Source organism: Bos javanicus, chromosome 18 (assembly GCF_032452875.1).
Source record: "Bos javanicus breed banteng chromosome 18, ARS-OSU_banteng_1.0, whole genome shotgun sequence".
Lineage (NCBI taxonomy): Eukaryota > Metazoa > Chordata > Mammalia > Artiodactyla > Bovidae > Bos > Bos javanicus.
Genome location: NC_083885.1, coordinates 3,166,906 through 3,182,472, shown reverse-complemented (window position 1 = coordinate 3,182,472; position 15,567 = coordinate 3,166,906). Strand labels below are relative to the sequence as shown.

Here is a 15,567-nt window from a genome sequence, read left to right as displayed (position 1 = left end):
CGAACAGTGCCCCGCCCCCTTTCCCCGGAAGAGGCGGGGCTTCTGGCTTTGACCTGGAAGTCGCCGCGCGACCCCCCCCCCATCCTCTTTAGGTCCGGCCCTCGGGGAAGATGGCTGACGTGCAGGGTGCTGAAGTTAAAGTGGACTGCGGCGAGCCGAAACTGAGCAAAAGGTATGTGCCGTTGCGGGTCATTATGCGATCGGAGAGTCTGGACTAGGAAGCGCCTCGAGGCTCCGGCCGGGACGGCTGTGCCTGGGGCCTTGCTGCCGGTTCTCGTGGTTATGAACACGTTGGGACGCAGGCGGTGCGTGCCGAAACTACATCCCCCAAGCTGCCCGAGGGCCCCGCTGGTTGGGTCCTTCCTCCCTGTCGTACTCCTAGAGTAAGAGAATGCGGAGAACTGGGCGGCGACGGAGAAAGGCGAAATTTACTCTTTTCGCGGAGAAATGCGTTTTGCCACGCCCCGGTAAAGAAGTTGGAGAAATGATAAATACCCAGCTCTTCAGAAGGACCTTCAGATTTCCCTTGGCCTCGCCAAGGCCATTCTGAACCTTTTGTATTAAAGGGATCATTCTAAAACTGTCGTGCAGCTATCTTTATGGGTTGGTCAGAGGATCTGTGAGAATTGAGTGAATCACCAATCAGCAGTATGCTGCTGCTGCTGCTAAGTCGCTTCAGTCGTGTCCGACTCTGTGCGACCCCATAGACAGCAGCCCATTAGGCTCCTCTGTCCCTGGGATTCTCCAGGCAAGAATAGTGGAGTAGGTTGCCATTTCCTTCTCCAATGCATGAAAGTAAAAAGTGAAAGTGAAGTCGCTCAGTCGTGTCCGACTCTTAGCGATCCCATGGACTGCAGTTACCAGGCTCCTCTGTCCATGGATTTTCCAGGCAAGAGTACTGGAGTGGGGGGCCATTGCCTTCTCCGAATCAGCAGTATGGACTGTCTTATTTAGCCGAGTACACCAAGCTGCACTTAGCACTGCTGGAAGTATCTTTGTTAATCACCCCAAATCCTTGGAGTATAAAGGTAAATATAAATGAATTAAGATTGGCCGCCCTTTCACCGATTGTCCCTTGTATTCTCTTAATACTGCATTCGTCAACCGGAGTCCTTCATAGAACCTAGGCAGTGATAAGTGACTGATTGCTCAATACTCCCACAGATAGTACATAAATATAGTATCCTTCCAGGGGCATCGGAGAGAAGTTAGATTCTGCATTTAATGGCTGCCTTAGTTCATTTTTTTGCTTCTGTGTCTTAATTATTCTTGGAACTTCCTTTGTCAGAATCTTTAGTGAGCACCACGGTAAGCCAGTTATTGTCTCCAAGTTTAAAAGCAGGCTGCCTGCCAGGTGACTCAGTTAAGGCCTCATTCATTTTAATGCAGTGAAGAACACGATCTCTGTCATTGTGTTGCATTCCAGTGTTAATGCATAAACTTAATGTAGTCCAAGACTCTTCCTGAAAGTCTCCTTTCCTTCTCATTCCTAGAGCTCCAAACAAGTCTTGTCTTTGACTCAGGTGCCTTTGCGGCTTATTTTTAGCTTCGTCTAGAGTGGGCAATTGATGGTGACGTTTTGTATGCTTCACGTTGCCATCTTTGGAGCTAGGTGTCTCATCTCCAGGAGAGAAGCTGCATGTCAGGAACTTGAGAAACACTGCCTCATGTCCTGTCTCCTGTTTTCTAGAATGTTATGATCATTTCTACCTGTACACCATTGATTCACTTATTTTTGACCTGTGACCCCAGTTAAGCATCATCTTACCATAGCCAGGGCTGAGAACATTGTCAGTTACATGTGTGGCACAGTGAGTGTTAAGATGGCTGCTGTCATTTGAGAGGGTCTTGCATAAAATGGGACACTAAAAGGTGGTGTAACCTCCCCTTCTCCCCCAACCCAAGTTGGAGTGTTGGCTGGGGGTATATTGTACTGCCTGTCCCATCTGACACCACATCTCTGTTTCCTGTTAGGTGGTGGTGATCATTCTTAGGTGGTTCCAGGGTATTCTGCCATGTTGGTGCAAGCTGCTGCAAGGCTTGTTAGGGGGTCCCTGCGCCAAACCTGGGCACAGTGGGGGCAGAGGGAGCTGCGCCTGTGTCAACTTGCGCCTTTCACAACGATTCACAAGGACAAGGCACTTTCTGATAAAAGAAGGTTGGTGCCCTTTACCTTCTTTTTTGCTCTGGGAGCAAAAGTCCTTCTTAATTAGTTTCTTATCTGTAAAGCCTCTGGCTGAGTTTTGGACTTGTTGCCAAGTAAACAGCTCTGCTACCTACTACCCAAACCAATAGTCCTTTCTCAGTTTCTCTTTAATAAATTCAAATTCTCACTCCATAAATTCTTGAGATGACGTTTAGGTCTTATGCTAAAACAGTGCTGAGACCAAAACGCTTGTATGAATAAAGAAGAATTTGTAACAGATTATTTTCCCTTCCCTATCTTCCTGGAATTTCTTTGCTTCTGAGCGTAATTTGGTTAATAGTCTTAGTTCTTATTCCTAGAACCTTTTTGGATGATCCTTTTTTACTGATTTAATTTAAATGGCAAAAACTGGTAAACAGACTTATTATGTTAATGCTAGGAAGAACCAAGTAGGCTTAGATGCTCCTGACTGAATGACAGCACAATAAATCTAGCATATTGTTCTGGAGAGGCGACTTCACAACTGATACAAAACAGATTATACCCAGAGACACACTTACTTTGGGGCCCTCAGAGTCAGTTTTCTTACTTAAAAGATGGTCATTTCAAATCTCCATTTTTTAATTGTTATTCTAAACTCATATATAATTAAGAATGTGCCCTGAAACCAAACAGTAGCAAGCATGACTAGGGATCATTTGCCATGGTTCATTATTATAGGATATTCATTTAACATTGGTGGCTTGAAAGAACAATGAGGGTATCCCTCTCTGCCCAAATCTGTTTGGTTTCTGAGTCTCAGGTAACAAGTATTAAAAGTTTGGATAGTGAGAGATTTGACCAGAAATTTAATCCACATCTATAAAATTTCTGTCTTTGAGGCAGGGTGTGAAGATAGTGGGGGAATACCTAGAGTAGTTCACATTTGCATGCTTAATTGAAGAATGCAGTTAGATGCTAGGGATGGGGGTTATCTCTTTGTGTATATTTCAGTCCTCAGAACATTTAGGGAGGAAGGTGTCTATTATTATTTTAAAGGAATAACTTGAGTAATTGAGTAACTTGCTTAAGCACACCAAGTCAGGTTTTAGTCCCAGACAGTCTGGCTCCAAAGATGGTGTATTATCCCCTACACCATGCTGCTTTGTACACTATCTACCCAATTTGTTGTCGAAGTCCGGCTCCTCTGGGGAAAGTGAGGCCAGTAATGCTGAGGGTCACGGTCAATGCATTGATCAATGCTGGGGGAGAGATTGTCAGAGGAGTGTCTCCCTGGACTTTGTCACCCAACCCCAGGCTAATCCACTCCTTGTGGGAGGGGAGAGAGATGACAAAGCTAGGGCTTTCACCTTATCACACGTCAAATCCACTGGTCTCAGAACTTCATGTTCTCCAGAGGATACCGAACAACTCAGTCCCTGGCCTCAAGGAGCTCCCAAGACTAATTAGTCTGAGAAAATCTTGCTGATTTTTTGTAAAGCATTTTTTCCTATCCTAACTATAAGCTAATATATGTAGGGTTTTCTTTGTCCTTATGGATCTTGATTTTAGATGGGCGCTAATGCCAAGGACCTCCGACTGGAAAATAGAGACTGAGAAAAAGATCTTTCACATCTTTATTCTAAGTTTATTTTTTCCTCTATTTCATGTATAGAGTTTAGTAGCTAAGAGATAACCGTGGGGGTGTGGAACTGGACAAGTGTGTTTCTCTGGGCAGTTGATATTTTTGGTAATTGGTGACGGGGCAGAATGTAGGGGACTCTTCAGGCACCTGTTACATTGAACACTTTCACCTTCCTGACAGTGAGCTAAAGAGACGCCTGAAAGCTGAGAAGAAAATAGCAGAGAAGGAGGCCAAGCAGAAGGAGCTCAGTGAGAAACAGCTGAGTCAGGCCGCCGCCAGCAATCACAGTGCTGAAGATGGCGTGGCTGCGGAGGAGGAGAGCTTGGACCCAAATGTGAGTTCTCAGGACTACTGCCCTCCCTGGGCTCGGGGCAGCTTCTGATGAGACTTAGGGCAGATTCCCCAGGAAGAGACAGTAGGAGGGACCAGTGACTGGCAGGATAAACAGGAACTGGGACAGGCACTGAGACTGCTGAGGGGGGCCCACCACTCCATCTGGTTGAAGGCACGGGCCCTGTGCATCTTTCTTGTCTTCTCGCTTAACATTGGAGAGAATCCAGTGGCTGATACTCCTTGGAGTTAGCTGGACCTTATAGCAACCCTAAAGAAAATCTCTCCCTACAGGTGGCCTGGGGGGCTTATTTTAGCTGAGAGATTGGCAAACCGTGGCCCACAGGCCAAAGCCACCACCATCCCTGTCACTCCTCCCTAGTTCTGTAAGTAAAATTGTGTTGAAACACAGCCATGCCCATTTGTTTACATGTCTTAAGGCTGCTTTCACACTACAACCTTGAGTAGTTGAGTAGTTGCATCAGAAAATGTTTGCTGACCCCTGTTACAGAATATTCTGTTTTTTCATACTTCCAGGCCCATGGGTGTGCCTTGGGGAAAAGTCTGGTGTATGACCAGGGATAGGAAAGTAGGAGAAGTGACTCAGGCAGATGTGTCTCCAGAAGTGGTAACCAGGCCACCTACACCGATTAAACTTTCTGTTTTAGTGAGTTCCCTGGCAGTCCAGTGGTTAGGTCCCTGAGCTTCCACTGCTGGGGACCACCCCACCACCACCCCCCCACACACACCAAAAAAAGAAACTTAGAAATATGGTTTTTCTTTTTGTCACATCTTGCATTTTGGAATTCTAGTCTTTATTCCCAGCTATATATCTAGCCACCCTGCATATTTAAGTGCAAATCTCACTCCATAGCCAATCTTTGATTTCAAGGCTGGAGAGAGCTTGGTTAAAGAAATCTCACTGTATTGGGGCCCCTCTGAGGCAGAATACTGAACTCCCCTAGACCGGCACTGGTCTGACCGGGCTCAACTTCAGAAGCTCTTTTGTTTTTTTAACAGCAATACTTCAAAATCCGAAGCCAAGCAATCCACCAGCTGAAGGTCAATGGGGAAGATCCATACCCACACAAGTTCCATGTGGACATCTCGCTCACTCACTTCATCCAAGAATACAGTCACCTGCAGCCTGGGGACCACCTGACTGACATCACCTTAAAGGTGGCAGGTAGGAAGACTCCCTGGCAGTTTGCTGGGCTCCCAACAGCAGGCAGGCCTCTGCAGTTGCACAAAGGAAGGTCTGGGGTGGTCTTGCTCATGAGGAGCTTGTGTCTGAGACTTCATTCCTAGAGATGGTGCTAATATGTCTATTCACAGACAGTAGAGCAGCTCCAAGGCATGAGGCCACATTCCAGCGTCAAGGCTGCAGAGGAAAGGGCATTCTTTGTGGGGGACCCCTGACCTGGTGCTGCTACTTTTCATAGTCCTTTATGAGACTTTATCCCGCCAGTGGGAACCATGCCCTAATAAAGCTCCTAAAAATTCAGATCTGTGTCCCTAGACTGCTGTACACTAGGCTATATTTCTAGAGCATTCTTATTTTGTGTAGGATCTTCTCCTTAATTCAAAAAATAATTAAATCTTGTCTTTCATGTATACCCCCCCAAAATATTTCTATATAAAACTACCAGTTGTAGAAAATTTAGAATGTTGAAACAGAGAGGCAAAGAGAGAAAAGTTTAATTACCCCTAATCCCACAACCTAAAAAGAACCCCTGCCAATACTTAAATGCCCCCCAAATATGGCTTATCTTTGCTTTTTTTCGTTATTCGTTTTTGACACTTTTTCTCAAATTTCTTTATCTTTTTTATACTTTGATTTTTAAATTTTATTCTCCTTTCCAGATTGTCTTAAGGCATTATGTGTTGTATTTATTCACTCTTATTTCCTTCTAATTTAGGCTTCATTTCTGAGATGGTTTTTTTACTTTATTTTCTAATTTTTTCATGCCATCTCCTTTCTTAGTTTTTCTAACTCTGATTTGTGTTCTTTCATATTTTGTATCATATTCAAATGTCTTTCAGGTTGTGAAATAGAATTTTTTGCTTTTTCCTGAGCATGTCTTTCTCATCTGCTTTCATTGTCTGTGGAGATGTTATTCTTGTTACTCTCTGTTTCTAAATTTAATATTGGTATTTGACCTTGCTTTTTTTTTTATTGATAGGCAAGAAATAGATTTATTAATATAATATAAGATGCTTATAAGAGATAAACATGAGCAGGCAAGAGAGCTCTGCTGTGATGTTTTGTTTTTTTCTTTTAAATGTGAGATTTTTTTTTTTCCCCCTGAATATTAAAAGGAAGCTCAGGGAGCTTCCCTGGGTGATCCAGTGGCTAAGACTCTGCTCCCAACACAGGAGGCCCAGGTTCAGTCCCTCGTTGGGTCCCACATGTTGCAACTGAAGACTCCGCATGCGGCAGCTAAGACCCGACAGAGCCAAATAAATAAATATTTTTTTAAAAGGTGGGGTGGGGCGCTTGGTTCAGATCGCTTTTCTAGTTTCACTGAGGTCTCCTGGTTTTTTTTTTGTGAAGCATTCAGAAATACAGCAGCTTGCTTTCTGGGATTTTCAGTCTCTTCTCTGTTTTCTCGGTCTTGTTGAGTTTTGTGGGGCCTTGTCCCGGGAGAGATCCCTGGCCTTGAGTTTAGCGAGTTCTTGGGGTTCCACTAAAGGCTTCGTCCCCCAGACCTCCTTGGTGCAGCCCACTGGACTCGCTTGCATGGCCATGAGCTGCAGCCCTTAGCCCTGCCACAGTTTCCAGTGAATACCTGTGGTTTTGGGGGAGACTTCCAGTTCTCAGACCTGTCAGAGACCCCATTGATTCCCATAGCTTTTTCCTGTTGGGGCCCTTGGTGGTTTTTACCCGTTCTTGTCTTTGGGGACTCTTGGAATATCTTCCACATGATTTTGCTGTGAATTTTGTCCGTGGCTTTTTGCCCTTTCCTGTCTAGTTGTGCTTGCTCTTTCTATGTGGGGATTTAGGAAGATCCAAAACGACGCTGCCACCAACATCCCGGGAATCCGCTGAGCACCTCTAAAAACCAGATCTTCCTACACATTCTTTAACTGGTTTGAATGGGAAGCCAACTTTGTCCTGTAGAAAAGGGCAGGGCTTAGGCCTCGGGCTACAATCAAATTGCTCTAGTTTATGTTCTGCCTGGATGTGAAAAATGCAGAGGGAACTTTTTTGGCACTGATACCATGAAATAGCTTCTGTCAGTATTTTTGCTGTTCTTTCTCTAGGTAGGATCCATGCCAAAAGAGCTTCTGGAGGAAAGCTCATCTTCTATGACCTTCGAGGAGAGGGGGTCAAGTTGCAAGTCATGGCCAATTCCAGGTACATAGAAATATCCATTTACAGGCCTTTATAGATCGGCCCAGAGCAACATGACAGAGACCAAAGGTCCATGTGGTCTTCTTTTCTTCTTGGAAATAAAAGTTAAAGGGAATGGTGTAAGGTTGGGAAAATAAAATAGCCCTCTGGTCACCTAGAGATTGACGCCTGTTCTTGGGTTGTGTGACAAACATTTGACCTTGAATCTACGAGTCTTCTTAGATTCACAGTAATAGTTTAGCAATAAAGTAAACCAGAGGTCAGTTTTAATTTGGGATATTGTATACTGAGTTAAATTTTCCATTCATTCAGGAATTACAAATCTGAAGAAGAATTTATTCGTATTAACAACAAACTGCGCCGGGGAGACATAATTGGAGTCCAGGGCAATCCTGGGAAAACCAAGAAGGGCGAGCTAAGCATCATCCCCTATGAAATCACACTGCTGTCTCCTTGCCTGCACATGTTACCTCATCTTCACTTCGGCCTCAAAGACAAGGTGAATTCTTGTGGCCTTCTGGCTCTGGTTTACCATACCATTGAATGGAACACATCAGTGATTCCTCTCTATTCCTTCTCATTTAGGAAACACGGTATCGTCAGAGATACTTGGACTTGATTCTGAATGACTTTGTGAGGCAGAAGTTTATCATCCGCTCTAAGATCATCACGTATATAAGAAGTTTCTTGGATGAATTGGGATTCCTAGAGGTGATGGAAAGTTCTTACCTGACATGAGCTGCCTTGCGGTGCCTGCCTCTTATTCTTCCTTCCCTTCCCCACGGGCACATCCTGTGTCAATATGCTTCATGCTCAATGAAAAGTCCTCTTTCTTGCCCTCATTTGGAAGGTAGGACAGGACTGCAAAGATAATGAATACAGTAGAGGGCCAGCCACGTGTTAATGATGCCATGTTCAATATGTTGCCAACTCGTTTTGCTTTTTTGTAGAATTAAAAGTATTTTCTTAATTTATATTCAACTTCTTTAAACTGAAAGATGTTGTTTAGGGAGAATTTTAGAACAAAATTTCAGTATTTTATAATTGTATGAGAAATATGAGTACATGTTACCATAAAACACACTCAGACAATAAAGAAGTAAGTAGAAGCAAAACTGAAAGTCCCCTTTCATTTTTTCCCAACTAATTTCCCTCTCCAAATGTGCATATGTGAATATGTATCCTTCCTCGCCATTTACTGTGTGTATTTATATACATACTGATGCATGTTGCAGATGGGGTACCTGTGTAAATGTTTTAGAAGGGTTTTACTCTTTGTTTTAAACATAAATGAAGTCATATATGGACCTCGGCACCCCCAACATATTCTAGGACCCTTTGCATGTCCGTGTGTGTGTGTGTGTGTGTGTATGTTCCTTTTTGATACTTTATAATTATTTCCTCTGTTGGTAGTTTAAGTTTCTGATTTTCTTTGATAATATTTTAGTGAACATCTTTGTGCACATGTACAAGTGTTTCTGTATGCTGGATTTACGTCAAAGGATATAAGCCGTTACATTTTTAATAAATACCGCAAATTGAACTCAAGAAAGGGCATACCCATTTAGAGTCCCACTGACAGCTTGTGAAAGTTTACCATACTGTGTTAATGGTGTTTGGTATTAATAGAGACACTATATTAGAGAATCGAGCTAGCTCTACTTTTTTGCCAAGCATCTGCACGTTACTATTGAACTTATCTTTTACTTGGGATATAACAGACTATCCCAGTCAAACCATGAGTCATCCCCTCAAACTAGAGGAGCTCTGTGAACTAAACGTCTTCCCCTCTCTTTTAGATTGAAACTCCCATGATGAACATCATCCCAGGGGGAGCTGTGGCCAAGCCTTTTATCACCTACCACAATGAGCTGGACATGAATTTATATATGAGAATTGCTCCGGAACTCTACCATAAGGTAATCAATAAAAGATGCCCTGTGTCCTTAGAGAAGCAGAAGGCTGAAAAACATTGGCTAGACAGGTGGTCAGAAATAAGAGGAACAGCGAGGCTAGAACAACAGAAGTGTTCTAATGTCAGGTTTGCGAGTGTTACATTTCTGGAATTTATCTATAGGATCGGTAGAGCCTTCTCTAAGGGCAAAGGGACTGTCTTTCCTAGATGGACAGATCTTCCTAACCTACTTTGTTTCCCATAATACTTTTTAAGTTTATAATTCTTATATTAAATCTGATTTTAGTCTTTTGTTGAAGAATGAGTTGAATCTCTGCCTGAAAGTTGGAAATATCCTCAAATCACCAGAATAAATATCAAAGACTATGTCATTAGTTGCAAACAACAAGAACTGTTACAGTATTTAAGTAAAAGAAAAAGGTATCCAAATATACAAGGAAGTTCACAATTTCCAGGAGGATCAGAGAATCGGGCTTGGAGACCACACAATTAGGAATGGTTCTGAATCATATCAAAGGGCTGTCCCCGTGAAGAACCCAGTATCTTCCATTTGGGAACTTACCACAGCTCATAAACATGGCGCGAGGCACAGGTCGTTGCCATTAGGACCTCTACTGTTACTACCTTTATAAGCCAGATACCTCTGGCCCCTTCGCCAGAGGAGATTCTGTGCTGTATCTGCGTCCTCTTTGCACATGGAAGTCTCACAGATGGGTCTGACTGGAGAGCTTGGGTCATGTGTCTGCACCCTGACCCCCAAGAGGCTTCTTGTAGAAGCTCACACAAGATGGGGGACACCCCAAAGGAAGAGTATTCAGTGTTCCTGGGCAGCCAGAGTGAACTGTAATTATCCACAAAGACCTGAAGAGAGTAGGGCATTCAGCATTTGGGTAGAGACCTGAAAGCATGGCTTGAGCAAGTTGTAACTTGGTTACAACTTCTGTAGACAGAAACTTTCCCCAGCCAGACAAGATTAGCTGCCATGACCATGACCATGGCCATGTGTTACTAGATGCTGGTGGTTGGTGGCATCGACCGGGTTTATGAAATTGGACGCCAGTTCCGGAATGAAGGAATTGATTTGACACACAATCCTGAGTTCACCACCTGTGAATTCTACATGGCCTATGCCGACTATCATGATCTTATGGAAATCACAGAGAAGATGATTTCAGGTGACCCCCTCCTGCTCCCTTTGTCTTTCCCACGTGTCTGGAGGCCCGGTGTGCTGCCTTCGATTGGACTTCCTGTTGGTCCTCTAAATGACACATTTGTTTCCCAGGGATGGTGAAACACATTACAGGCAGTTACAAGGTCACCTACCATCCAGATGGCCCAGAAGGCCAAGCCTATGAGATTGACTTCACCCCGCCCTTCCGGAAAATCAGCATGGTAGAAGAGCTTGAGAAAGCCCTGGGCATGAAACTGCCAGAAACGAACCTCTTCGAAACTGAAGGTAAAGTGATGCCCTCCTCCAGTTGTAGGGCCCTCCTCCTGTTCAGCTCTGAATTAGATTAGATCAGGAGTAGAATTCCTCATGTAATTCTCCTTATATTGGGGTGGTATTGTGATGGTGTGATGTCTTCTGTCCCAACTTGTATGTTTGTATTACAGAAACTCGCAGAATCCTTGATGATATCTGTGTGGCAAAAGATGTCGAGTGCCCTCCACCCCGGACTACCGCCAGGCTCCTTGATAAGGTGAGAGGCCGGGCACTGGCAGTAGATGCCCACATCCACTGGAAATGCACCCTGCCCCCTGTGAAGGAGAACGCCACGGCAGAGAATTAACTTCCCTAGCTTCACAGGAAAGCTCTAGAGAGAGAAACGAGAGAACAAGTTTTAAATTCCTGCTGTGCTAAGCTCTCTGCCAAATAGTTATGTTTGTTACCTTAGTTAATCCTTACCAACCTTTCAGCAGCTTAAGATAAATTTCTGTAGCGTCAGGTGTGGATAGGAGTTGAGTCCTCTGCCACCAGGACTGAGCCAATCAAAATGACATTTAGAAGGGCTCTAGCTGTGCTCTGCTTTTTCCTTCAGCTTGTTGGGGAGTTCCTGGAAGTGACGTGCATCAATCCTACCTTCATCTGTGATCACCCACAGATAATGAGCCCTCTGGCCAAATGGTAAGACAGAGTGCAGTGTCTCGGTTACCTGTTGCTACATGATAACCTCAGAACTTAGCGACATAAAGCAGTTTATTCTCAAGAGTGTGTGGGCTCAAGGGTTGTCTTTCTGCCCTATGTGGTGTTGGTGAGGGTAGCTCAAGTGGCTTTTTCACCCGGGAATTCGACCAGCGTGCCTTGCATCCCCCCTCAGGCAATTCTCCTCCTTCAGAGCCTCTTCTCTGGCAGCGGAGCCAGGGCTCCACGTGGAATTATTCTGAAAGAATAAATCCTGGTGTGCAAACACACACCAAGCCTCTGCTGATGTCCCACCGGCCAGAGCAAGTCACCCAGGCAGCCCGGAGTCAGTATGCCAGGGCATGAGTGCGGCAGGTTGGGTTCAGGGTCCCAGTCTACTCATAGGTCTGTTGTAAGATAATTCAAACTTCCTTGTCTCTAACTGTCCTCAGTAATGTATCAAATGATTCAGTGCTGAGGATGCATACAGGCTTCTGGTCACAGTAACAGTTTTGAGCCAACCAGATTTCAGGAGTTCTTGTGCTTGTACCACATGTTCTGTTCATTCAACCTCCCCGGTGGTCTCCTGTCCCCAGGCACCGCTCTAAAGAGGGTCTGACTGAGCGTTTTGAGCTGTTTGTCATGAAGAAGGAAATATGCAATGCCTACACTGAGCTGAACGACCCTGTGCGACAGCGGCAGCTCTTTGAAGAACAGGCCAAGGTAAGGAGGGAGCGTGTGCCTGCTCACCAGAAGGCACCTGCCTTCACCCTGGTCTGTGTCTGGCCTGCAACTCCTGCTGACGAGAACAGAAATGAAGGCTGAAAGCCACAGGCCTCACAGGAGGAGGTCAGATTTCAAGATGGAGAACTTGACCAGTTTTGGCCCTAGAATTTCTATATAAATGGAGCTCAGGCGTGATGATCTGTGGGGGGAGTGTGACACTTGTGTCGACAAGGATGTTACGTTTTCTTAGATGGTACATTTATTGAGGTGGCCTGGGGATGGGAAGACAAAGCACCCACAGGCTGCCCACGCTAGCGTTGCCATGATGGGTGGTTCAGGCAGTGGGACAGACACTGTTGGGAATTACCAGTCTCTGAAAATCAACTTCCCTGGACTCGCAGAGCCCCAGGCAGTGGAGGTATTTCCGTTTGGCAGAGAAGTTCACATATGTTCTGGAGTAGGGTTCCTCAGTCCTGACCTTCAGGTCTTCGAAAGAAATGGCTCCATCCTGGAGTTCCTGGAAAGCCAGTTTCCAGCAAGTGCTGGGAGTCAGAGCAGCGCTGGGATGGAAATGCCTCTGGCAGTTTTCACATGCTCACTCAGACGCCAGAGCGCGCAGCCTGGAACAGTGTCACTGTGTGGTTCTGTCCTCTAGGCCAAGGCCGCTGGCGACGATGAGGCCATGTTCATAGATGAAACCTTCTGCACTGCCCTGGAGTACGGACTGCCCCCCACGGGGGGCTGGGGCATGGGCATCGACCGCGTCACCATGTTTCTCACAGACTCCAATAACATCAAGGTATGCGGCAGCCCCGAAGGAGCACCGCTGTGTGCGCCAGTGTCGGAGGCGCAAGGGAAGGGCGTTGGGCTGGGAGGAGGGAAAGGCGGAGAGGTTACCAGTGACTTCACAGGAGGACGGACAGGATATCTGATTGTACAAATTGGGGGGTTTCTACCCAAGGCAGAAGAAATACCAATTGTTTGCATTTCTTAAGGATCCAAGGAACATACTGAGCCGTCTACATGCATTACCTCATTTAACTTAAGTCAACCTGAGACATGTAGAAACTATTGCTATTCCCATATTTACAGATGAAGAAATCATTTGGAGAGAACCTCTCTGTTTATTCCATCTTTTGATATCGTGACCTAGGCAGTGCTGTACAATTTTCTTTTTAATATTTATTAATTTGGCTCTGGTCTCAGTTGCAGCATGTGAGATCCTTTAGTTGTGCATTTCTTCTTTTCCATTGTTTGTAACTGACAGGGACTACACTGAAATGAAACAACACAGATCTCCGGGTTTTGGTGATAACAGTAACGGGGCGGGGGGCCGAGTGGGTGGATGGGCGGGAAAAAGTGCTTCTTAGCTTCAGAATCCATTCTCTCTCTTGTAGGAGGTGCTTTTGTTTCCTGCCATGAAACCTGAAGACAAGAAGGAGAATGTAGCCACCAAGGATATCCCGGAAAGCACAGCTCCTGGCACTTCTGTCTAGAAAAGAGTAATGGCGAGTCGTGTGACGGGCATTTTTGCATTTCTATAATCAGGGACTGTGAGGGAATTCCTGTGTGTGTTGCTGTCTATTTGACTATCACATTTCACTTCAGCTGCCAAAAGCGAGAAGAGGAATCAAGAATTCCTTTTTACTCCTTGTTACCAAATAAACCATTTGTCTCTACTCTTGTCTCATCGCTCTTTTTACTTTTGAAATGTCATCTTATTTCCCAGACAACTGACCTAATGAATGTTTAGAATTATATCACCTTTACTCATTCAACAAATTTCTCTAGGTGACATCTAAGTAGAAATCTAGAAACAGAGATCTGAGTGGAAAAGCATAGTCCAGACCAGAGGGCTGCATTTTTGAGGAGCTCCAAAGGGGTCTGGTATGACCAAAGGAGTAAGTAAAGCTCAGTGAGGGGCCAAATCATGCAGGCACCTGTAAGCCATGCAGAGGAGTATGTATTTTATCATGAGCGAGATGAGAAGCCATTGGAGGGTTATGAGCAGTGTTTTTCAAAGACTGTTCTAGTTAGTATGTGGATGGCAAGAGTGAAAAAGTTAACTCTGCATTTGCAGGCTGAGGAGACATGATGGCTTAGTTTTGGATGGTATAAAATGACGGTGATGGTTATGAGTCATTGGAGTTTGCTTGTGTTCCTGAGGTCAGAATCTTTGACAATGTGGGCTGTGAGAAGAGGAATCAGATAATTTCAAGGTTTTAGGCCTAACCATCTGGACAGAGTTATCATTGACTTGAGATGGAAAAAATTTGAAGGGCAGGTTTGAGAAGGAAGGTTGAGTGTGATTTTGGACATATTAAACATGTTTGTTAGACGTTAGGTGAAAAGAGTAAGTAGGATGTTGAATAGTAAATCTGGTGTGTTCGTATTTTCAATTCAGTGAAAAAGAACTGGAGCTGGGCAGAAAAAGGTAAAGTCCAAGATTAGCACAGCAATCCAAAAGGAAGACAACAGCAGTTTGTCCAAAGGACTAGGATTTTGCCATAAAAGTAGAACTGGGTGAATTCAAGACAGAGATCAACAGGACGTGGTAACAGATTATATATTGGATTATAATACGAGGGTGAAGGGAAAGAAAATGACGAGGTGATTAACTTTTCAATTTATGCAACTAGATGAATGGCAGTACTAATCCTTGAGATAACCCTGAAAGATGATTCCCCCACAAGAAATCTTTTAAAAAAACAGAAGAGTCACAGATTAAACACGTTAGAGAGAGGAACAGGATACTTATCTTTGGAGGAGTAAGGAACTTACCCTTCCTCTGATCTAGAAAGAAAGATGGGGGTCAATTAAGCTGCACTTCTCTAGCTTTGGAGGGGTAATATGAAAAGGAAAATACTCATCTTTAGGAATTGAGGTACACAACTGCCAAATGGTACAGACTCCTGAACTATCCAGACAGCTATACTATGTGTTACTACATATTACTAGTAATACTACGTATTACAATATGAACGTTTTAGACCTGAACTGTTAATAAATAAGCCATGAGCCACATGCGGCTATTGCACATTTGAAATGTGGCTGGTCAGAATTGAGACGTACTGTGAGTGTAATATACAAACCAGACTTCTAAAATTTAGTATGGAAAAAATACAAAATACCTCAATATTTTTTAAAAAATATTGATTACACGTTGAAATCTGTTGTACATGTTAAGTTAAATAAAACATGGTTTAAGTTCATCTATTTTGAGTTTTTGAAATGTAGAAATTTTTAAGTTACATATCTGGCTCAAATTATATTGCTACTGGATAGCAGTGTTTTCGACAAAAATTTACTGTAGTGTTTCATGATACGACGTCATTCTACTCTGGGAATC

The 15,567-nt window shown here is 44.2% G+C and overlaps 1 protein-coding gene across 2 annotated transcripts; it reads left to right on the top strand.

The window, feature by feature from the left end:
* Nucleotides 1-28: 28 nt before the first annotated feature.
* Nucleotides 29-13,897, top strand: KARS1 (lysyl-tRNA synthetase 1). 2 transcript variants are annotated; one of them, XM_061386764.1, is made up of 15 exons: nucleotides 73-172; nucleotides 1,975-2,158; nucleotides 3,951-4,104; nucleotides 5,121-5,286; nucleotides 7,365-7,458; nucleotides 7,768-7,954; nucleotides 8,041-8,166; nucleotides 9,255-9,374; nucleotides 10,383-10,545; nucleotides 10,653-10,826; nucleotides 10,985-11,070; nucleotides 11,410-11,495; nucleotides 12,089-12,215; nucleotides 12,874-13,017; nucleotides 13,616-13,897. In XM_061386764.1, exons 2-15 carry the CDS (start codon nucleotides 2,016-2,018, stop codon nucleotides 13,712-13,714), a joined length of 1,869 nt encoding a protein of 622 aa, XP_061242748.1. In that variant the 5' UTR covers nucleotides 73-172; nucleotides 1,975-2,015; the 3' UTR covers nucleotides 13,715-13,897. The 2 variants fall into 2 exon arrangements, with proteins under 2 accessions (XP_061242749.1, XP_061242748.1); XM_061386765.1 differs by lacking the exon at nucleotides 1,975-2,158 and having other exon boundaries at nucleotides 29-172.
* The last annotated feature ends 1,670 nt before the right edge of the window (nucleotides 13,898-15,567 follow it).